At 46.8% G+C, this 23275-nt stretch overlaps 1 protein-coding gene across 4 annotated transcripts in view; it reads right to left on the bottom strand.

Moving 5' to 3' along the window:
* The window catches only part of LOC138764861 (26S proteasome non-ATPase regulatory subunit 13-like), a 48699-nt gene extending 28889 nt beyond the window's left edge, over window positions 1–19810 (bottom strand). Inside the window, exons 1-6 of one of the 4 annotated variants that reach the window (XR_011358331.1) lie at window positions 18642–18844; window positions 17975–18053; window positions 15642–15676; window positions 11663–11718; window positions 10611–10654; window positions 6289–6375 (exon numbers count right to left, since the gene is read on the bottom strand). Coding sequence is in view for 3 of the 4 variants with exons in the window: in XM_069941237.1 (XP_069797338.1) it covers window positions 6289–6375; window positions 10611–10654; window positions 11663–11718; window positions 15642–15676; window positions 17975–18053; window positions 18642–18739 (399 nt within the window). In the remaining variant the exon portion in view is untranslated. Of the gene's footprint in view, window positions 1–6288; window positions 6376–10610; window positions 10655–11662; window positions 11719–15641; window positions 15677–17974; window positions 18054–18641; window positions 18845–19585 lie in introns of those variants that run through there. The other 3 variants (XM_069941238.1, XM_069941237.1, XM_069941239.1) reach the window with 3 other exon arrangements.
* Between the last annotated feature and the right edge of the window lie 3465 nt (window positions 19811–23275).

Genomic DNA, 23275 nt, shown 5'->3' with positions numbered 1-23275 from the left:
GTGGTTCGGGCAGCCGGAGGTGCAGTTTCAACTGAGGAACATTTCAGCAGATGCCACGATGTTCTACCATGTCGTGAGCGTGCTGGATGAAGAAACGGCAGCCAGGGTGGACAATCTAACACACAACCCACTGGCCAAGGGTAAATATCCTGCCCTCAAGAACCTGCTCCTTGGCACTTGTGGGCTCTCCCCTCAGCAGCGTGCCACCAGGCTCCAGCACCTTGACGGGCTTGGGGACCGCACACCATGGCCCCTAATGGACAAGATGGTGGCGCTGGCAGAGAGGATCACAAACCTTGTTTCCTATTCCATCAGATCTTCCTCAAGCAGATGCCTGGGGATATCCAACTACTCCTGGCGGATGAGGACATCATGAATCCACGCCAAGTCACAGCCCAAGCGGACACCGTCTGGCGCACCAAGAGGGAGAATGAAGCAGCCCCCAGTCAGGTTGCGTGACCAAAAGCCAGCCGGCCACAATACTCCCCCAAGCATAAGCAAGAGGAGCACCATTCCACCTGGTGCTTTTACCATCAGCGCTGGGGAGCACAAGCTCGTAAGTGCCGACAACCGTGTGACTACCAGGGGAAACGACCCAGCCAGTCACCGTTGATGGCTGCGACAATTGGCCACGTGGACAGCCTCCTTCATGTTACCCACAAGTCCACTGGCCGACGTTTCCTGGTTGACACAGGAGCGGAGCTGAGCGTCCTGCCCCCCACTGCCCTCGAGATACGCACCCGATCTCGTGGTCCCACCCTGCAGGCAACCAACGGTTCCGCCATCAAGATCTTCAGTACCCGCAGGGTGCAGATCCAGATCGGGAAAGAGAAATTCCACTGGAAGTTCGTGTTAGCTTCAGTGGGTACTGCGTTGTTAGGGACCGACTTCCTGAGGGCACACGGACTGTTGGTCAACATGAAGGGCAAGAGGCTGGTAAACGCTCACACCTTCCATTCGGTGTACCTGGACACCATGAATGCCTGCAGGCCCAAGATCGCCACCATCGCCACTTCCAGGGATCAGTATATGAACATACTCCATGAGATTCCTGCCATCCTTCAACCACGAATCAATGCCACCTTACCCCAGCACAGGGTGTACCGCCAAATCTCCATGTAGGGTCCCCCACTGCACACCAAGCCCAGATGACTTCTGCCCAAGAAGCTGCAGCTGGCAAAGGAGGAGTTTTCCCAACTGCAGGAGTTGGGGATCATCTGTCACTCGGAGAGCGCCTGGGCATCCCCTCTCCACATGGTACCCAAATCCTCCGGGGGCTGGAGACCCTGCGGCGATTTCCGGCATTTGAACAATGCGACCACACCGGACAAGTACCCAATTCCAAACATTCAAGACTTCTTGGCCAATCTCCACGGCGCACAAGTCTTCTCCAAGGTCGATCTGGTGTGAGGGTATCATCAGATCCCGGTCCACCCCGAGGACATCGGCAAGAAGGCGACCATTACCCCCTTTGGCCTCTTTGCATTCCTGAATATGCCTTACGGCCTCAAGAACGTGGCCCAGACTTTTCAGCGCCTCGTGGACGCAGTAGGTAGGGACTTGGACTTTGTGTTTATCGACATGGATGATATCCTTATTGCCAGCCACAACTGCGAAGAGCACAAGGCCTACCCCATAGCCTGTTTGCCTGACTGGCGGAGCTTGGCCTCACGGTCAACATGGCTAAGAGCCAGTTCGGTAAGCGGACGCTACAGCTCCTGGGGCACACCATCTCGGCAGCAAGTGTTGCCTCGGCCCCCAGAGAAGGTCACGGCCATCCAGCGGTTCCCCAAGCCAACCACCCTCAAGGACCTGCAGGAGTTCGTGGGGATGGTGAATTTTTATCATCAGTTCATCCCCGGCACCGACTGCACCATGTGACCGCTTTTGCCGCAATAAAGGAGCCCCTCGCCAACGCAACTCTATTGGTGCGCCCACACCTGGAGGCGCACACAGCGCTCTTGGTGGATGCCCCAGCCACGGTGGTATGGGGCGTACTCGAGGAGTGGCTTGATGGACAGTGGCGCCTGCTGGCCTTCTTCAGCAAACAGCTGTGCCCGCCGGAGATCAAGTACAGTGCTTTCGACCGGGAGCTCCTGGGGCTATACTTGGCCATCCAGCACTTTCGATACTTTCTGGAGGGCAGGTCCTTCACAGTGCTCACGGACGACAAGCCCCTCACACAGGCACTCGTGATGGCTAAATATCCGTGGCTGGCTTGCCAGCAACGCCACCTCTCTCCAATGTGTCTGAGTTCACCACCAACGTCCAGCACAAGGAAGGCAAAGACAACGTCGTGGCGGATGTGCTCTCTCGTCTGGCAATCAGCGCTCTCTCATCCGGCGATCAACATTCTCGCCCCCAGCCTTGACTACACACAGTTGGCACAGGCCCAGAAGCTGGACACAGAAACGCAGGCTCTCTGGACCACCATCTCTGGCCTCGATCTCCAGGACATTCAGTTGACCAACAGCCCGGACACGCTACTCTGTGACTCGGCGCGCCTGGTAGTCCCACCTCAGTGGAGGTCGAGGGTTTCAGCTTAGTCCACGACTTAGCCCAGCCCTTGGTGAAGACTTCGGTGCAAATGGTGGCAGAGCAGTTTGTGTGGCACGGGCTCAAAAAGGAGGTGGCCGAGATGGCGAGGAACTGCACCAGGTGCCAGGCCTCCAAGGTCCACTGGCATTCGCAGGCCCCAATCCAGCAATTCGACCCAGTCATGCGGAGATTTCAGCACATCCACATTGACATCGTACGCCCCCTGCCGATGTCCAGAGAAGCACGCTACCTTTTCACAGCAGTCAATCGGACCACGAGATGGATAGAGGCCGTTCCCATCAAAGACGCTTCTGCAGAGATGTGCGCCAGGAACCCAGTCAGTCAACGGATCGCTAGGTTCGGAGTTCCAGCGCACATCACCAGTGGCAGGGGCTCCCAGTTCACCTCCGTAGTCTAGGCTCAGCTGGCGAACCTCCTGGGGGTTAAACTCCACCACACCACAGCCTACCACCCACAAGCAAATGGTTTGGTGGAGAGGTTTCATCGTCATATGAAATCCGCCCTCGTGGCTCGGCTCACCGGCCCAGGCTGGGGAGATGAACTGCCCTGGGTCCTCTTCGGCATCAGAACAGCACCCAAGGAAGAGCTACAGCCATCTTCTACGGAACTGGTCTACAACGCGCCGCTCTCGCTGCCCGGTGTGTTCTTTGGCCCGGAGCCCAATGTCACGTCCAAGCACACGAACCTTTTGGCAGATCTCAGTAAGAAACTATCCTCGCTAGCCCCCAGCATCATGGCGTCCAGCTGACACATCGTCCCAAAGAGCTGGACTCGACAGAATTCATATTTGTTCGTCGCGGCCCACACACGGCACCTTTACAACGCCTGTATGAAGGTCCATACAAGGTTCTCCAGCGGACCGGCAGGAGTTTCATTTTGGACATAGGGGGTAAAGATGAACTTTTCACCGTGGATGGTTTGAAGCCAGCGCACTTAAACCTATCACTGCTGGTGCAGACGGCCACGCCCAAATGCTGGGGCCGCCCACCCAAGCGGCGGGACGCGTAGCCGGTTCTGGGGGGGGGTTTGTGTGCCAGCGTACTCTCTCATGGCAAACCAGCCCTGCATGTAACACCACGTGGCGGGGCAGCCATGGAAAGATGGTGCTGTCAGGGTTTTCTCCCTGCCTCATGTCTCCTGACCAGAGCGCCATGGACAGCGATTATGATGTCACAATGCACGAGGTGACTGAGCTCATGCTGCCCTTAAAAGGGCGCGTGCTGAATTTGAATGAAAGTCATTAACGACTGTTTTTAATGTGGTAGCGGAGTCTTTCTTGGCCATGTCCAGCACTACAAGGTGAACATTTCCACACTGCAACTCCAATTTCCAGTTTAAAAGAAATCAGGAACAACTTTGTCAAGAATTCAAGAAAGTTGTAACACTAACATTATCCAGGCCATTTCGCAAGAACGTTGTAGTGTAATCACTTCCAGGTGATTACTGATTAGCGATATTAAAGGAAGAAAAAAAAGTATTTCTGTTAAACCTTTCTCATCCCAAAGCCCTTCCAAATAGCTCAGCACTGAATTACTTATGAAATGCAGTCAGTAACTGTTTAGCAGGTTTATTCACACAAGTGCAAGTAGATGTAAATAATATACAAAGGAATAAGGTTAGACTACTTAACTGCTCGTGGATGGGGATAAATATTTGCTCTAACAGGAGAATTCTTTTTGCAAAAGCTTTTTGACAACAAAGGTCTTGACTGAAAGTCAGTACAGTAAAGCAACCTTGGTATCCCATTAGACCCTAACCTTCTATCCCTGAGATTGCAAAAACACAAATCTCTATTCTTGGTTCAGGAGGTGCACTGCATCTACATTCTTGATATGCAATTGACAATTATTTCTTTGCTGGATCAATCACTGACTTGTTAGAATAAATTTAATCAAACTCTGCTGTTCATAACTTTGTTACACCAAGTTTGATTCACTCATTACCCTTTTGTACTCGAAGAATCATAACTTCCAAGGCTACAAAACAAATGCTGGAATGTGACTTTTTTTGAGCAGTACACACATGACTTCCCACATCATAATCTTTCTAAAACCCTTTGACACCTGTCCTGGCATCCAGTTTGATAGAACCTACAACTAGAAACGTTTGGAATCATAGAATGAATAAAAAAGTTTGAGGTCAGTATCTACTGGGTTCCTTATAGGGCAATCCCGTCTCAGCAGTTTTATTTGCTCACTCTTTTCCTCCAAGTGCCTGTCCAATTCACATTTCACTTGTAGAGTTAACAATTATGACTACTTTTTCACCTGATGTTTTTCTCATCTCTGTCAACATTCTTCTCAAGCTGCCTTACACCAAGGAGAACAATCTCAATTTCTCTAATCTCACCCTCATGTCGAGAATCAATTCCACTGAGACCTTCACATCTTTCCTAAAATGAGGTAACCAGAATTCAATGCAACACTTGTGATGTGGCCTACCCAATGTTTCATACAGGTTCAACACAAACTATCTGCTTTTGATTCTTGCCTCCATTTATAAATCCAAGGAACTTGTGTTTTACCACCTGCTGGTAGATTTAAGTATCCGCACACCCTTGCCTCTGTTCTTGTGTGCTTTTTTTAAAATGGAGCCATTTAATCTATCTTCCCTCCCCTAACCTCTTCCAGGGTGCATAATTTCAGACTTCAGTGCTACATTTCATCTGCCCATTCTACTCATCCGCTTTCTTGCACTCCATTACAAGACACTTAATTGACCACAATCCAAGGAATGCATCAGCTGCAAAATTGTAACGTTTATCGTGCGCACTCACATTCCCAGAGCAGGTTCTTGGGATCACCATAGCCTATCACCAGCCAGTCTGCACAACAGTTTTTCCATCTCTTGGGTTTTTGGGCAGAAGGTGACGTTATCCATGCCCTTTAATTTTGGTCTCCTTTCCTAACTCGCCTTTTGTGTGGATCTCTTATTCAAAACAGCTTCTGAAAACGTTCACTGCACTTCTTGCATCAAACCTCCCGATAGCGTGTCAAAAAAGTTCATACTGCCACTCTCGTTCACAAAGCTATTCATCCCTCACCCTTGACCTTCACTATGGCAAAGTCAGACCAATTTTCAACTTTCTATCCATTACATACCAAGCTTGAATTTGGTCATAAACCTCGCTGCTCTCTCTCCCCTCAAAACTTACCGCAGAGTCCAAACTTTTAGTCATCTTCCCCAATATTTATTTCATATTAATTATTGTTCACGAATGCTTCGGCAATTACCTTGGAATGTTTTACTTCATCGAAGACATTACAATCCCTTCTTGGCACTGAATTTCTAGCATAGATTATATGCCCAAGTCTCTGAAGTGGGGCTTGACTCCACAGCATGTTGACTCAAGAATTTTCCAAGAGCCAACATTGTTAAATTTTTCATGCAAACTGCAACTCAAAGGGAACGCAGTCTTTTGATTCTCAGACATGACAGTGCATGATCAAAGGCCAAAGTGCCACTAAAGCTTCAGCTCACATAGGAAAAGGAAGAAGCACTTACTAGTGCACCAACAATCCCCAAAACACAGTCTCTGAGGTAAAAGCAAGTTTTCTCTTTTGACTGTGCTCTTCTACACACAACCATACATTAATTCAAGAGTTCAGCAGAAATCCAATAGTGATCTTCCATTAGAAACCCTATACATTTTCCTTCTTGCAAAAAGGCCATCATTAGTTCTGAACCAACCCTCCTGTTCCCTTGTTGAATCCTCAAATCCCTTATTACCTTGGTTTCCTGGAGGTCTCCAAGTTTGATTTTAATGGCAGCGATGGCAGTCTTGCAAAGAATTAAAGCTTCATCGTCACCTTTTACCTGACAGATTAAAGTAAAAGTAGCATGTAGTAGGGACCCATTGTGATCAGGACATTTCACATTTTGAAGCATGCTTCATTTTCACCAAAAGGGTTTTCTCAAATAATGTCAAACAAAACATGCTGGAAATACTCAGCTGGACAAGCCACATCTGTGGGAAGACTGCATGTTCAGTTTCAGGTTGACCCAAGAAATTAACTCTCAACAAAGTTTGCCACATATACAAGAACAACGTACAGATGCAGTGAAAGTCTTGCTGTAGCTACATACAACACACGAGAAAAAGATGAGAGGTATAAAATGTATGAAAAAACTCTCTTCCCATAGTGAATGCTTGACCTGGCTGCACATTGCCATTACTTTTTTAAAAAATATAGATTTCTATCATCTGGAGTTTAAAAACAAATTGTGTCTTTTTTCTGAAAGAATTTAAACCAGTGTATACACATGCTCAGGAACTTAAATGAGTTGAAGCTGGTAGAAAGGTTGTGCATATTATTGTATCATTTGTAGGATTCAGTACAAGTGTTGATAGGAGATTAGCTTAAAGCCAGGAAACAAAGTGCAGATTTATATCCTCGCTTTTCTACTCAACTTTAACAAGATGGCACAGTGCAGATATTGAATCCTCTGATATGCAAACTAATAAGCCTTGTTGGAAACTACCTCTGCGACTCACCTGCCTTGGTTAGCCATCCACTAATTCAATTTCTGTTTGATCCGAAAAGCTCTATGCACCTGGTGGTTTGTGTTCCTTATCAACTCACACCATGCACTCTCGTGTACCCCAAACAGAACTCCCTCACTGCTGCATCTTTTTCCCCAACCCAAGTTCACATGCAAGGCACTGAACAAACTCTGTCATGGCTGAAATAACATCCAAATATAACCCACTTCTAATCTCAATTAAACATGACCAATTTATTAGAATTCTCTGAAGCAGTATGGGCATAAACAAGGGGGAAACCAGTGGATGCACTGTAACTAGATTTCACAGATGGCACTCACAAGGTGCCACAAAGATGATTGTACAAAATAAAAACTCATGGTGTCGGAGGCAATATGTTGGCATGAAAAACTGACTGGCCAACTGGAAATAGTGGGCATAAACTAGTCTCCTTTGGTTTTGCAGATTGTAACAGTGTCGCACAGAAATTTGTGCAGGAAAAATAAAGGACACCAGTTTCTGTTCACCATATTCAAGCTATACTGTCCCTGATCCTACCAGAAATATACCCAGGCACTGATAAACCTTAAACTGTGACCTGCTGATAATCTCTCCTTCCCCCCACCCCCCCCCCCCCACTCACCCCGCCCCCACCCCAAAGTCTCTGTCCTCTAAAGCACACATGTCAAACTCTGGCCCACGGGCCAAATTTGGCCCGCGATATAATTATATTTGGCCCGCAAGATCATATCAAAAATGTATTAGAGGTAGCCCACTGGCCGCCGTGCCAGTATAGAACATGCACAGTAACTGCTGTGTCCCAGGGTGAGAGAGAGAGAAAAATCCTGGTCCTTGAAAATTAGTGGTGGGTGGTTTTATAAACATGCTGTCGTGTCCCCCCGCCCATCCCCCCACTGCAGCGAGGCCTGGCTGGTGTCAGGGGAAGCCAAGGCCGCTTCCCAGCGCCCGGAACCTCAGTGGCACAGCGTTTCTTGGAGCTGCAGATGGAGTCAGGACACCGGAGGGAAGATTGGGGCTCCCCGCCGGGCGATGGGGACACCGGCCGCTGGCCGCCCTGCGCCTTTCCACCGGACCAGCGGCGGATGCCCGGAGTACATGTGGAGAGCGAGGCTGGTCGGGCAGGTAGGGTGGAACCCCCCACCAATCTCGGGAGAGGCGTGGGCTGGATCGGGATTAGCCGCGCTCATCTGCTCCTCCACCGCTGACCAGGATCCCAGCGCGGTCCTGAGCGCGGAGACTGCCCTGGAAAGGTCCTGGGACACTGGCACGGAAAGAAGAGCAGGGTTCATAGAACATTACAGATCAGAAACAGGCCCTTCGGCCCTTTGACTCTACCTCGTGAAAACCCAACACTGGAGAAACTCAGCGGGTTAAACCGTATCCTTTATCCAGCAGAGAGGTACCTGACAATGTTTGGCCCTTGATCCTCCTCATCAATGTATGAGCGAAAGTCTGTGGTTCTCGTAAAAACACCAGAAGGGAGAAACTCAGCAGGTCAAAGGGGGTCCGGGAGAAACTCAGCAGATCAAAGGGGGGTCCGAGAGAAACTCAGCAGGTCAAGGGGGAGGGGTCGGGAGAAATTCAGCAGGTCAAGGGGGGTCCGGCAGAAACTCAGCAGGTTTAGGGGGGTCCGGCAGAAACTCAGCAGGTCAAGGGGGGTCCGGGAGAAACTCAGCAGGTCAAGGCGGGTCCAGCAGAAACTCAGGGGGGGCCTGACCTCGCCAGGACCGTTGCCCACTCCCCCTCCCTGCCGCAGGCTGACCCGCGACTCACGGTGACGGGGCCGCTGATCCGCCGAGATACCGCCCTGCAGCGAGAGCCGATGCCCCCGCACTGTCGTTGTCCAACCCGATCGCCCGCAAACCCCGCCCTCCCGCACACAGGCCTGAGTAAGTATTATGAACTTTAATCTCAGGATAAAACGATCTTCCAATAGTTTCATGTCACAGTGATAAATATATTCCTGGTTAAAAATGGTCCTGCACCTGGATACAAGCTCATTAGGCATAAAACTTGAAAAGTGTGTAAATCAAAGGATATCTGTACCAATGGAAAAAGGGCATGGCAAATAACCCTGCTAGAGTTCATGCCCACAATCAGTCACCCATTTGATTGTTTCAGGAATCATGTTATTCTCCCACATTCTCAATAGCCCTCAGATTTTACTATTCGACAGCACACTAGCAACATTTGACAAATCCTCTATAGAGAAATATTATTTATTGAATATTTTATTTCTCATTTGTTAATGCTTCTGGAAAGAGTTTATCCAAAACTATTATGAAACATTTATTTTAATAAGAAAAAGTTTAACATTACATATGTTGAAAGAAGAGAAAACATGCAGATGTTGTTGAAAATTTTCAATAAATATTTAGTTCGGCCCTCGACTTAGTCCAAGTTTTTAATTTTGGCCCTCCGTGAATTTGAGTTTGACTCCCCTGCTCTAAAGCATTACACTGCCTACTTCCACAGAACCATCACCAATAAATATATGATCATGGTTCTGTGAAACCAAGTTTGCATTTGGTACAGTCTCAATAAAATTGAATTTATAGCGAAAACATTCTTGGAACCCTTTCCAACAAGAATTTCTCCTGATCCCTGCTGAAGCACTCAAGTATGATTTGCTCCATTTTCCAATGAAATTGCATCAAAGCAATGATCATTTCTGATCATGATGGAGACCCACCAACACCTCTGCAATACACAAATATGCTGGAAAGCAGGTCACACAGCATCCTGAGGAAGAAAAAGATAACTAATGTTTCGTGCTGGGGTATGAGCAAAAATAGGCAGATGCCTGAATAAAAAAGGTAGGAGAGAAGGGAGGAAGGGGCAAGGACGAAGGTGCACATGGAAGAGATCAAAGGTGGATGCAGGTGGGAAGATAGAAAACAAAAAAAAGTTGAGAAGTGATGAGGAAGCAGGTAGTTGCCTGACAGAAGAGGGAAGGGGTGGAGGAACTGGAGGGAGGGAGGCTCAGGGCGGCGGTTTATAGAAATTTCAGAAGTTGATTTTGATGCAGTCTGGACAGAGAGTGGCCAGACAGAATGCAAGGTTTTGTTCCCGCATACTCCATTCAGCTGCTCTACTGCAGTCGCTTCAAGGGATGCCTGATGTGAAGACTTTCCCCTCTCTTCGAAAGGAGTTCAGCAAGAGCTTCTCTCTCTACCCCCACCTTTGTTATCCTTGCTGACCTAGTTGTCACTCGGACTTGCTTTTTTCTCTTCTACCCTCCCACCTGTATGCATCTATGATGTGGCAACCAGTGCTCCTTGCCATGCCCCTTTCTTCCTCCCTCCCCCCACCTCCTGATTCAGAAGCCTCCCTCATTTTTCCCTATACATTCTCAATATTTGTTAAAGATTACTACAGCATCTGCAATTCTTGCATTTCCCGTCTACATGGTTCCTGATCCCCATGAACCATACACAAAGTTGCCAGACTATTATTTGGTTCTGGAAACTCGAAGTAAATAAGTGTACAGTTCACAATGGACATTCAAATATACAAGCTATTTAGTACCCCTCCTCCTCCAGTTTACCTTCTCCCATGTTTTTTCCAGTAGAGACAGTGCCATTTGTGCATCTGAGAAAACAACAAAATGTGAAGTCAAGATACACATTTCCAGTTTAGGAAGGTGGGCACAAATAAAGCCATTTATTATTTAAATACTCCATTCTTTAGCAACACTGATGTGAGCAGAACTATTCAACATTACCATGCTATGACTCAATTCATATTCCACTGCAAACTTTCCTTCCATCAAAAAACTGACCATCGGCCATCACGAGCATACCACCACTTTTCGCTTGTTGTTTAATTAACCTTCACCACACATAACAGGATGCAAAACTGCATGTTTTGATCTGAGATCAGTCACGATCTTAAGGAATGACAGAGCATAATTGAGAGATCAACTGAATCCAATTCCCCCAATTCAAATGATCAATTGATCGTGGTATTTCATTATGTAAAAAAAGTATAAAATCGCAGTTGGCAGGAAATCCCAAATACAACAGCAGGAGGGCAGTGGTTAGTAATGTTCCACAGCAAAAAAAAGACCCAGGCTCAAATCTGACTTCCAGGGCCATCCCTGTCACCACTTGCTTTCCTCCAGATTCCTCTCACAGCTTCCAGGTGTTCTGGTTGCTATGATAATTAGCTGCTGTAAATCACCACTGGTGTGTAAGCCGTCCAGGGGAATCAGGGTGGAGGCAAGCTGAAGAAGACACGGGGGGTGGGGATAAAATGGGTTTAGTGCAGTTAAATAGTTGATGATAGTTATGAGTGTGTCAACCCAAGGACTTGTTTTTACACTGTAATGACTTTAAGAATTTAAAACCTTATAATTCCTTCATATTCCCAAAACATTGGAATTAATGCTCACGAGTCATTTGCTGCACTGTGGCCTCTCCCAGTCCATTACAACCCGCATACAAAAAAATTCAACACCGCAAAGCTCAGCCAAAATTCTGTAAAATAATGATTTTTCACATTACATTTTAAAAGCTCTGTATAACATGTGGACTTGCTTTTGCAAAATATAAACTAACAGGTGAAATTGATACACCGCAATGGAGTTCAGAAACATACCATTCATCTGTCGAACCACACGAAGAATAATTTCCACCAAGGATAATGGGTTAATTCTGTGTGAGAAAGCATTGATCCCAGCATCAGTGAACCTTCTGTGTTGAATAATGCGACTACAATTTTTAAAAAATACACATCCAAATCAAGCTCATGTCTTTTTTGCTAAATGTACTCAGGTGACACCCAACCCCAACCAACCAATTTTCCCCTGCAGCCGCTGCAACCGTGTCTGCCTGTCCCGCATCGGACTTGTCAGCCACAAACGAGCCTGCAGCTGACGTGGACTTTTACCCCCTCCATAAATCTTCGTCCGCGAAGCCAAGCCAAAGAAGAAGACTCAGGTGAAGGATAGCTGTCATATCCACTGCTATCACTTAGGATTTCGGAGAACAGTTCCAATGTAGAATGCTGAATGTTATTATCTACTGCAAAAGGTATGGGATAGAAGATGGAGGAGGAATGGTGGAGAAATTGAGAAAAAAGCACAAGGTAAAATAAGAGATGGAAACGGTGGATCCAGATAGAGGTGGGGGTTATCTAGGCAAAGAGTGATATCAGCTATATCAAGGAGATAAAAGAGGTGGGGGTAAAAGAAACTGGGGAGGGCCTAAGAGGTGATAGGGAATTGGAACAATGAGAAGCTGGAGGAACTAGTTTGTTGTGGGCTGACATTAGATGAAATCATATCAACTTGTGGAGTGGAACACATCACCCTATTCATTTATTTATTGCCTAAATCTTCGTCCGCGAAGCCAAGCCAAAGAGATTCCTAATTACCATTGGGGTATTTAGATTCATTCAACTTATGGAAGGATAATATGTTTAAGTTGGGCTGAAAAGCCATTGAATCACAGAAAATAAGAACAGGAGGCCATTCAGCCATTCAAGCCTGTACCACCATCAATATAATCATGGCTGGTCACATCACTTCAGTCCTCTATTCCTCCTGTTTCTTCATACCCCTTGGTCCCTTCAGCCATTATGGCCACATCCAACCTAGCCTCAAGCAACTTTCTATGGGAGGAAGTTCCACAAGTTCATAACTGGGTGAAGAGGTTTCTCCTTATCGGAGTCCTAAATGGCCATCTCTTTATCCTTAAGACTGTTGAGTCATGTCAAAACTTTATGCATTTCAATGAGATCCTCTCTCATTCTTCAAAGCTGCAATGAATAGGGCGATGTGTTCCACTCCACAAGTTGATATGATTTCATCTGATGTCAGCCCACAACAAACTAGTTCCACCAGCTTCTCATTGTTCCAATTCCCTATCACCTCTTAGGCCCTCCCCAGTTTCTTTTACCCCCACCTCTTTTATCCCCTTGATATAGCTGATATCACTCTTTGCCTAGATAACCCCCACCTCTATCTGGATCCACCATTTCCATCTCTTATTTTACCTTGTGCTTTTTTCTCAATTTCTCCACCATTCCTCCTCCATCTTCTATCCCATACCTTTTGGTTCCTCTCCAGCTTGTCCTCCCCTTAATATGAACCACCATGGATACTTCCAGCTTATCATTATTTGCTCAAGGCTTCAGCATCTGCAGCATTTCTTCTCAGCCCTAAACATGGTGCGACTCGACTTAAAATCATAAAAATCAATGCTTTCCATTGATACAACAGGGAATCAAAACACTGGACAAATTGCTGGATTCTTCCCGAGAAATAAGCACCTCTCAGTCAGTTCCACGCAAGATTATACGGTTCAGCATGTTGCAAGATAAAAACGGGATCAAAAATCATGTCCTCCATGCATCAGACCAGCTACCTGTGCACAACAGAACGCTTAAATCAAAGCGCCTACACACACCTGTGTTGCAAAGATACGAGAGTGGATGATGGATGCAACAGGAGGGAAATGGTTAAAAAAAAGACAAGACAACATGAATTTAAACAGTCCAGGGGGAAAATAAGTATTCAAAGGCAAGAACACCTTTATTATTAAACATCCTGCCTTCGGTGTAAAATGTTGCTTTTTCTTACACAAGCAATCAGAGGAAATCAGCCAGCACTAGTGGGCTTTGTGTTCCTGCTTACCAACCTCCATCAGCCGTCTCCACCCTACTTGATTCCATCTGCCTGATTTTTTCTTCACTTTTTCCATTTATTACTCACCTGCCTCCATCTCCAAATTCCATTCTTGCCACCTTCAGTCCTTCATTCACTTTCTGTTCCTGTCTCACTCCACTGCTCTATATTGGTCCTCTTCTCTCTTTGCCTGCATGCAAGGTCCTAATCTGAAATGTTCACTCACCATTTTCCTCCATGAATGCTGTATTCCGATAACAACTCTTTTGCTCCTGATTGATCATCTGCAGTCCGCTTTCTCTGGCCTTTAGCTGCATCTATTCATTTTACCTTACTGACTGCATTGTCAGCGCCTTTATATGTATGCTCTGTTCTGTCCTGATATACATTGGTTACAGGAGAGCAGGATGCAAATCTACACTGTGTCTCTCTGAAAGAATACTCTTCTGTTTCTCTTTCTCTATTGTTTGGAGCACCAGGCTAGTGCATCTGTGTGCCTCTATGACAGGCAAAAGTTAACAAATTTTGTGTTTTATGTACATGACAATAAAGTAATATTGAATCTTATCATTACCAGTTTTAAATCATTATCTTTACTCAGAGTAGTGATGCCTGGAATGTATTGCCAGAGGTGGTGGGGGAGGTTGGTGAAATCAGGACATTCAAAAGACTTAGATAAGGGTATGGATGTAAGAAAATAGGAGAATATGGGTGCTAGGTCAGGAAAAATTAGATTGTTCTGGGAGTAGGTTTCCATAGGTCAGCACATCTTGTTTGACGGGCTGGTACTGTGCTATTCCTTTCATTGTTCTGTTCTCTTTATTTTCCTCAAAACACTTCAGCAGAACCCCTTTCTATTTCCAGACAATATTTCCCTCTTCTGATTTGACCTACCAGTCCTCATCTCCCCTCCAAGCTAGATTAACCATGGGAGGCACAGTTAATGTAGCGGCTAGTGAAACACTTTTACAATGCCAGCAACTCAGGTTCAAATCTAGGCATGGTCTCCTAAAATGTACAGGGGTTGGTCAGTTAATTGGGCAGTAGAGTTCCAATGGCTGGAATCAACTTCCACCATGCTGTATCATCAATATTTAAAATAAACCCATCCTCAATTACACTGCAAACCTTTACTTAAACCTCCCCACCCCCCCACCCCACAACCAATACAAGGTTATTTGTCCCATTCCTGTTGAGATGCAAACTTTCTCGTTTGTAGCAGTTGCAATCCCAGACCCATCAAACCAAAACGTTCATTGCTTGGTCTCAACTGTTTTAAGGGAAAGTTCCCCTCAACTTTCTCAAGTGAACAAAGAACAGGCAATAAATTTCAGTTTTTTGAGTCAAATTTGTATCTTAAGAATAGATTGAAAAAGGAGTTAGGAGATAGAGAGATGGTTGTCTACCAGAAGAACAAGATTCCCTTCAATGCCTGTGCTCAATTTTGGAACACTTTCAGGTTACATATTAAAGATGCACAATGTTGTCAATTGAATGCATTTACTCATTTCCCTTCTTCTAACACTTTTATTATTTACTTTCTTTTCTTCATCTTTTCTTGGGATTGTAGGGGGTGGGGGGAGGGGGTGTTGGGGGTATTATCATCATGTATTTGGTATTTTTTATATATATATATATATATATATATAAAAATATATATATATAAATAAATATATATGTATGTATATATATATATATATTTAGTGTGTGTGTATTTTGAAATATATTTGAATGCATGGAAGGTTAAAAAATTTAAATAAAATATTCCAAAAAATTGCATCCATTTATTGTGTCCAGATGCCTCGACTTTTGATTTCCAGGAGTTGGTCCTGTCCTGTTGAATCTCAAGAAAAAAAAAATCTCATCTAAACATCCACCCTACTACATAAAAAACAAATAAATTCATCATTACATTTGCACGTGACATTTTTCATCTGGCTGAGTACTTACCTATGCTCAAAATCACTTATGAAGTTTTCATACAACTGCAATGCAAAAATGATATTGTATTATGTGGAGCTTTGTATTTGCAATAAATTTATCTGTTCCAACAACATATTTACACAGCACATTGCCATTTTATATTGAGTTACTAACCACTATTTTAAAGCAGAAGCAGTTTATAATTATTCAGGAGATAAAGTGTAATTATCACAACAAACTTTATTTTCATTTACTCAAACCTTAACATCAAATTTTATGGCCTCCTATAAACAACAAAAAAAACTCATCATCAAAGATCAAAATATTTTAACAAATGCATTTGATTATCTATTGCCATTAATGCACCAAAAAAATCCCAAACCTCTTCGCAGAAACTTTTTGAAATTGGGATAGTCAAGCCCAACAAAAATATACAGTGCGTTCCATAATGTTTAGGACAAAGGCACTATTCCTTTTCCTTTATTTGCACCTTTGCTCCAATTCACATGTGATTAAAGTACACATTCCAGATTTTATTAAAAGAGTATTTGTATACATTTTGGTTTGGCCATGTAGAAATTACAGCACTTTTTATTCATTTCATTCTCATTTCAGGACACCATAATATTTAAGACACAATATATTAATACAGTCATGTTTAATACTTTGTCGCATATCCCTTAATGACTGCTTGAAGTCTGTGATTCAGAGACATCACCAGGTGCTGAGCATCTTCTCTGCTGATGCTCTGCCAGGCTTCTACTGCAGTCATCTTCAGCTCCCAGTTGTTTTGGGGGGCTGTCTACTTAAGTTTTCTCTGCAGCACATGGAAGTCATGCTCACTTGGATTTAGATTGGGTGACCGACTTGGCCATTCAAGAGTTTTCAAGTTTTTAACTATGAAAAACTCCTTTGTTGGCTTAGCTATAGGTTTGGGATCATCGTCATGCTGTTGGATGAAGTGCTGTCCAGTGAGTTTGGAGGCATTTGCTTGAACTTGAGCAGATGTTTCTATACACCTCAAAGTTCATTTCACTTCTGCCATCAGCAGTTACATCATCAATGAAGATGAGTGTGCCAGTATCTGTGGCAGCCATACATGCCTAGGCCATAACATCCCGACCACCATGTTTCCCAGAGGAGGTGGTATGCTTTAGATTTTGGGTAATTCCTTTATGCCTCCATACTTTGCTTTTGCCATCACTCTGATAAAGGGTCATCTTCATCTCATCTGTCACAAGACCTTTTTTCCAGAATTCTACAGGCTCTTAAACACTTCTTGGCAAACTTCAATCTGGCCATCCTGTTTCTGTGGCTAACCAGTAGTCTGCATCTTGCAGTGTCACCTTTGTATTTCTGTTCATAAAGTCTTCTGTGGATAGCAGTCATTCACAACTACACCTGCCTCCTGAAGAGTATTTCAGATCTGTTGGACAACCATTTGGGGATTTTTTTTCATTATGATGAGAATTCTTCTGTCATCAGCAGTGGAGGGTCTTCCTTGGAATAACCAGTCCCTTTGCGATTACTGAGCTCACCAGTACGCTCTTTCTTCTTAATGATGATCCAAACAGTGGAATTTGGTAATTCTAAGATTTAGAGCCAAAAATTCAAGGCATTTACAAAACTATTGAAAACATCCGCAAATTAAGCTAACTCTCCTGTCAAACATGTTGTCAGCAGAAGTCACATTTAGTGTTTACCACCAGTCATATTCACAAGGATGATCATACCAAGGTTGGTTCACGCAGGAGACTGAGAGGTGATGTGCAAAACTAGCTGTCACTGGAGCAGGAAGAGGAGGAAACATCCCAACCACAGTGGTGCAACTAGAAATGGAGTTAAACAGGAAAGTCTTCAAACACTGATTGTAGTGCAATACAAGCATACAAAATTGCTGGAGAACCTCAGCAGGTTACACAGCATCCAGAGGAAGCATCTCCCAACCCCGGCTCACCTCACTCTTTTCCCACCATCCTCCCCTGGTCTCTTACACCCCACCATCCCAACCCCTCCCCAATCACTCTCCACTCCCCCCCCCCCAGGTCATTGCTCTCAACCTGTTTGTCAGTGGTACTGCTACTCTATTCTTGATGATCGACAATCAAGTCCCCTAGACTAATGGCTCTCAACCTTTTTTCCACTTACATACCACCTTAAATAATCCCTCACTAAACACAAAGCATCTTATGGTTAGTGAAGGATTTCTTAAGATGGTATGGGCGCAGTGGGGATGATTGAAAACCACTGCCCGAGAGCTACTAATTCAGCTGGGAAAGCAACATGGGGTAATTGGGTGTTTTCCTTGCCTATGTTTAACAAAGAAAGTTTTTTTTTAATAAAAAAATTACACCTCCTACCTGCAAGAGATTGTCCCCAGATGGGAAACAAGGAATGAGTGTGAATTCCAGCAGCTCCACTGTGAGTTGATGCCAAAGCCTGCGTTAAAGAAAGAGTTAATGCTTGTCTCATCTCCCAAGGCAGTGCTCATATACCAAATGGAAGAGGATGACGATGCAATTTGTCTTTCTGAACTGGACCACAAGAGAGTACAATGAAAAGAGCCACACTGATGGAATGTGGGCCAGTGAAGGGGCATTGCTCCATCCCACTGGTAACCCTTGACAAACATTCACTGCACTTTTCTCCTTCAACAGAAAGCCAGGGCTGACTACATTTCAAAGGGAACAGACCTCCGCCCTTGCACGCAGATCCTGAACCAGCCCTACCCTCCAACTCAGGAGGAGGAGTCACCCGAATCCATTCTCATGGATGATAAAGCAGGAAAGGGTCCCAGTATCCCTGCCAGGCCTGCTCCGGATGAGGTCGCCTAAATTAACTCCAGGAGAGGAGGTGGGATGACAATGTGAGGGGGTGACCCTGATCCTCAGTCCGTCCCCCCGCCGAGGAGCAGAGTCTTTTCACGTCGACCTCGTGAGGCCGAGGCCTACACCGGCTGCAGCAGGGACCGTGGTCGCGGCTCTGCGCCATTCCGCCCGGCTCCGGCTGCGACGGCCACAGCCTCACCTCCTGTTGTAGAAGTTCTCCATCCTCTGCCAACGCTCGGCCCCATCCCCGCTCTCGGCCTCCTGCTGCCGCCGCAGGAAGCCCACCGGGTCCTTCATTCCTGTGGCTCGTCACGGTCACACTGCGACTGCTGACCCCCCCCTGGCGACTGTCAGTCCACCCTGATCTCGTCCCGCCTCGCTACCTGCTGGACCAGTCCCCTGGTGCCCCGCCCCCCTGTGGCCACGGCAACCGTCTGGCCCCGCCCCCCGCGGCATCAGCGACCGTTTGGCCCCGCCTCCTGAGGCATCAGCAAACGTTTGGCCCCGCCCCCGGTGACCCGGACGATCGTCAGCCAACTCCTGCCCGCCCGCCCGCTGTGGCCCCGCCCCTTGCGCTCCCGGCAATGACGTCAGTCTACTTTGGCTCCGCCCCCGCAGCCACCCACGTCTCATCCCGCCTCTGCTGCTCCGGCAACCGACGTCTCGTCCCGCTTCGGCAACCATCAGTCAACTGTGACCCCGCCTACTGTGGCCTCGGCAACCATCAGTCTCCTCTGGCTCCGCCCTCGCGGCCACCCTCGTCTCGTCCCGCCCCTGCGCTCCCGGCAACCGTCAGTCAACTCCGGCCCGCCCACTGTGACGTCGACAACCACTAGTCTACTCTGGCCTCACCCCCCTGCTGCCCCAGTCTACCCAGGCCACGCCCACCGATGATGCACCGGGAACTGTCAAATGTCGACCTTTATCCACCCCCTGCTTGTCCCGGGGATCCGTTCACATGCTCTCGGCTCGCCCTCTACTGCCCCGGATCCGCCAGTACACCCTGCCATGTACTACACTGCTGCCCTGGGAACAGTCGTTTCAACCTCATTCCGCCAATTGTTGACTTGGGAACCCTTAGTCGGCGGCTGTGCCCCGCAATTACCCCACTCGGCCCCATCCTCGTCACTCATTCCCGCCCACCTCATGCTCTCTTGGCAACTGTCGATCAGCACCGCGCTCTCCGCTGCCATGGCAACCGTCAAGCCGGATGTGGGTCTGTTTTGCGGCCTGCAGCCCTGGCAACTGTAACAATAAAAAGAGACCCGCAGACTCGGGAAAATGTGCAATGAAACGGAAAATCGAACGGATCGGTAAAAAGAGAGGTTCCTGCGGGGGAATCATCTCCCCTGTCAATCAACATCGGGGCCGCACCCCGCACGTGGTTCCGGAGGTCACATGGGCCCTGAGGTGTGCAGGTCACCACGTGGGGCAACTCTCGCCCTTTGACTTCAGGTATTGGCCCTGAGCCCCCCTTCAGGTTGTGAAACTGTGGGCGAGGCAGGAGTGGGCTGTGCGGTGTTTGCACGTAAATTCTTGTCATGAATGTGACACCAGGGATGGGGGACAGTGGTGGTGATGGTGGCCCATACCCTTGAGAAACTCTCCAATCTCATTTACCACAGGGATTAGATAGCCCTCTGTCATGAGCATTTCGTGAAGTCTGTTGTTTTGCCGCACCATCACAGTGCAAATATTTATATAAATCATCTGACCGAATAAATAAAAATGCCAAAAGAAAAGGTGGTGTCTGTGGAAGCTGACGGCAGCCGGGAAAGAAGCTGTCCTTGTGCCGCTGACTGCTTGTCTTCAGGTTTCACGATGGTGGCAGAATGAGGAGGGCATGGCCTGGGTAGTGGGGTTCCTTGAGTGTAGAGGCTGGTTTCTTAAGGTGCCGTCTCTTGTAGGTGCCCTTGATGGAGTGAAGACTGGCACTCGTGATGTCACAGGGTGAGTTAACAGCCCTCTGGAGTTTATTTTTGTCCTGAGTTGGTGCTTCCATACCAGGCAGTGATGCAACTGGCCAGAATGCTCTCCACAGTACATCTGTAGAAGTTTCTGACCATCTTCGGTGACATACAGAATCTCCTCAAACTCCTTACATAGCCATTGGCAAGCCTTTTTTGTGATTGCATCAACATGCGGGTTCCAGGACAGATCCTCAAAGATGTTGGCAACCCAGGAATTTGAGGTTCTCGATCCTCTCCATTGCTGACCCCTTGATGAGTTTGTCCTCCTAATTTCCTCCTGAAATCCACAATCCTCTCCCTTGTTTTCTTCACGTTGAGTGCAAAGATGTTGTTGTGACACCACACAACTAGCTGATCTGTCTCCCTCCTGTGCATTCCCTCATTCCCAACTGTGATTCTACCAAAAACCATGGTTTCATCAACAAATATTGTAGATAGCATTTGAATTGTTCCTAGCTATATAGTCATGGGTGTAGAGTGAGTAGAGCATTGGGCAAAATATGCATCCTTGAGATGCCCCTGTGTTGATTGTCAGTGAGGAGGAGATGTTTCCAATTTGAACTGACTATGATCTTCCATTGAGGCATTCAAGAATCCAGTTGCAGAGGCCCAGGGTTTGGAGCTTGTTGACCAACACTGAGAGAATAATGGTGTTAAAGGCTGAGCGGTAGACCATGAAGAGCAGCTGCATGTGTGAGTTGTTGACTAGGTGATCTATAGCTGAGTGGAAAGGCAGTGATATTGTGTCTTCTGTGGGGCGATTGTGCTGGTAGGTGAATTGCAGTGAATCCAGTCCTTTATGTACATGTTAATTCTGGCTATGACCAATCTCTCAAAGCATTTCATCACAGTAGCTGAAAGTGCTACTGGACGACAGTCATTGCAACTTGCTCTGCTCTTGTGCACTGGGAAGACTAATGATTTTAAAGCAGGTGGGAAGTGATGTACTGTATCCACTGTAGAGGGGTGGTAGGTATTGTTTGTTAATCCTTGTATTACTATCAGGAGTTGCGATTGTAAGTGGAAAACTTGTGCCAGATGCGTATGGTTCCACTATTATGATGTGTGAGTGAGTGTGTTCCCTGTAATAATTTCCCCTGCATGTGAATAAAAGCTATTGCTTGCTTCCAATCTGTGTACAGCCTTGACTCTCTGGTCCTGTCAAAACCTAATCCCTCAGTACAATTAGCGTGAGCAGGGTTCGAGGAATATCATTTGGACACGTGCAGTTGCAATGTTCTGGAATAGGGTTAACAAGAAGGGCTTCACAGGTAGTGGGATGGAATCCTGGGGTTGACTGATGATAGTGGTGGGTTGGCAGTTTGGCCAGCCTGCTGGCAGACCTTGGCAAACCAGGCAGATGGTATGGACCCATGAGGGGAGCACCACATTGTGTCTCTCCTCAAGACATTGGGCTTCCCAGGAAGTTGGGAGCAGAGAAGTGCCTTTTGGCTGCTGTCACCCATCCTGAGGCACCAGCTCGAGGCCCTATGAAGAGGAGAACACCCAGCTGAAAGGTGAGCTGGAGATGTTGCAGCAGCGTTGCTCCACCATGGAGGAGGTGGTCCGGGTCTGAAAGCCTGGGCCAGAAAGATGGAACTGTCATGTAAGCTAGTTAAAAATGCAGTAACTTGAAGTGGCCTTGCTGGGCCAGCTGGCAGCTGGGACCCATGTTGCTGCAGGGTTATGATGCCGACATGTGATCGGGAGATGGGAACATCTAGGTGGACAGCAAGGATATTGAGGATGTAGAGCAGCATTGCACACGTCCTCTCCCCTATGTGCCTGAGGCCCTGCAGACCCAACTAGTGATCATATTCTCCTTGTGAAATATAAATTGTTCACAATCACTACTCTGGAGACAAAGTCTTGGAGAACAGGTTCAGCTTTATTTCGGGTCTGCAGAGCCGGGTGTCTCTTAGTCTCAAGACACACCGGAGGTCCAGAATCATCACTCTTTTGTACAGTCCCGCGCTCAACATCACCACACCTTCATTTAGTCTCTTCCAATCGGAATTTCAATACCTTACAACCTTCCCCTTTTCCCTTCCATCCCTGCAAATACCTCACAGTCCTTCCCTCATCATACATCGCATGTTTTGTTAATTAGGCAGTCCCATCCTTAGGGGCGCTAAGTTAATATTCATGTCTTAAGCAAACGCAATGGTGACTATGGGGTACCCTAGGTCACTGTGCCAATCCAAACCAGATTCCTTCCTCCTTGAGGTTTCTGATTAGAAAGGGGCCCACTAGTTAGTGCTGTCTATTTTCAAGCTCTAATCTACATATTTTGCATTCCATCACCCTTCGCAGAGCGGTGCTAGTTTAATCATCTTCCGCCACTTTTCACACCAACCCGACATGGGGATTTCTGTTGACCTTTCTGAATGGGGATGTAGAGGAGGGCCAGGAAGCCTCATGTGATCATGCCTAAGGCCCCTGCGAGTCCATTGAGACCGGGAGTACTCTGCCAAAGAGCTGTACAGGTCTGGAGATCACTACCAACAAAAAGCCGGGCGAGTCCTTCACTACATGGCTGCTCCAAATCTGGGATGAGAGCAGTGCCAGTGTGAGACTGTCCCTTTAGGAAACAGTTATCTTGGGAAGGCTGTCTGGCCAGCAAGCTATTAACAACACCTACGGACACTGCCCGCGGCCATAGAAGGTCATGCATCCCTGTGGGACCATGTGGTAGCCACAGTCCGGGTGAGGTACCCCTTCTGACTAGATTGGGATCTACAGTCTTGGGCAGAGTGGAATAAGATGGAGTTTGGGACGAAGACCATCAGGTATTAGGCCCTGGTTTCTGGGCTTTACGAGAGTGCCCACGAGTGTGACTGCCCTGAGAGCTCTAGAGTTAATT

The sequence above is a fragment of the Narcine bancroftii genome, chromosome 5 (genome assembly GCF_036971445.1).
Source record: "Narcine bancroftii isolate sNarBan1 chromosome 5, sNarBan1.hap1, whole genome shotgun sequence".
Lineage (NCBI taxonomy): Eukaryota > Metazoa > Chordata > Chondrichthyes > Torpediniformes > Narcinidae > Narcine > Narcine bancroftii.
This window is presented reverse-complemented; position numbering and strand designations above follow the sequence as displayed.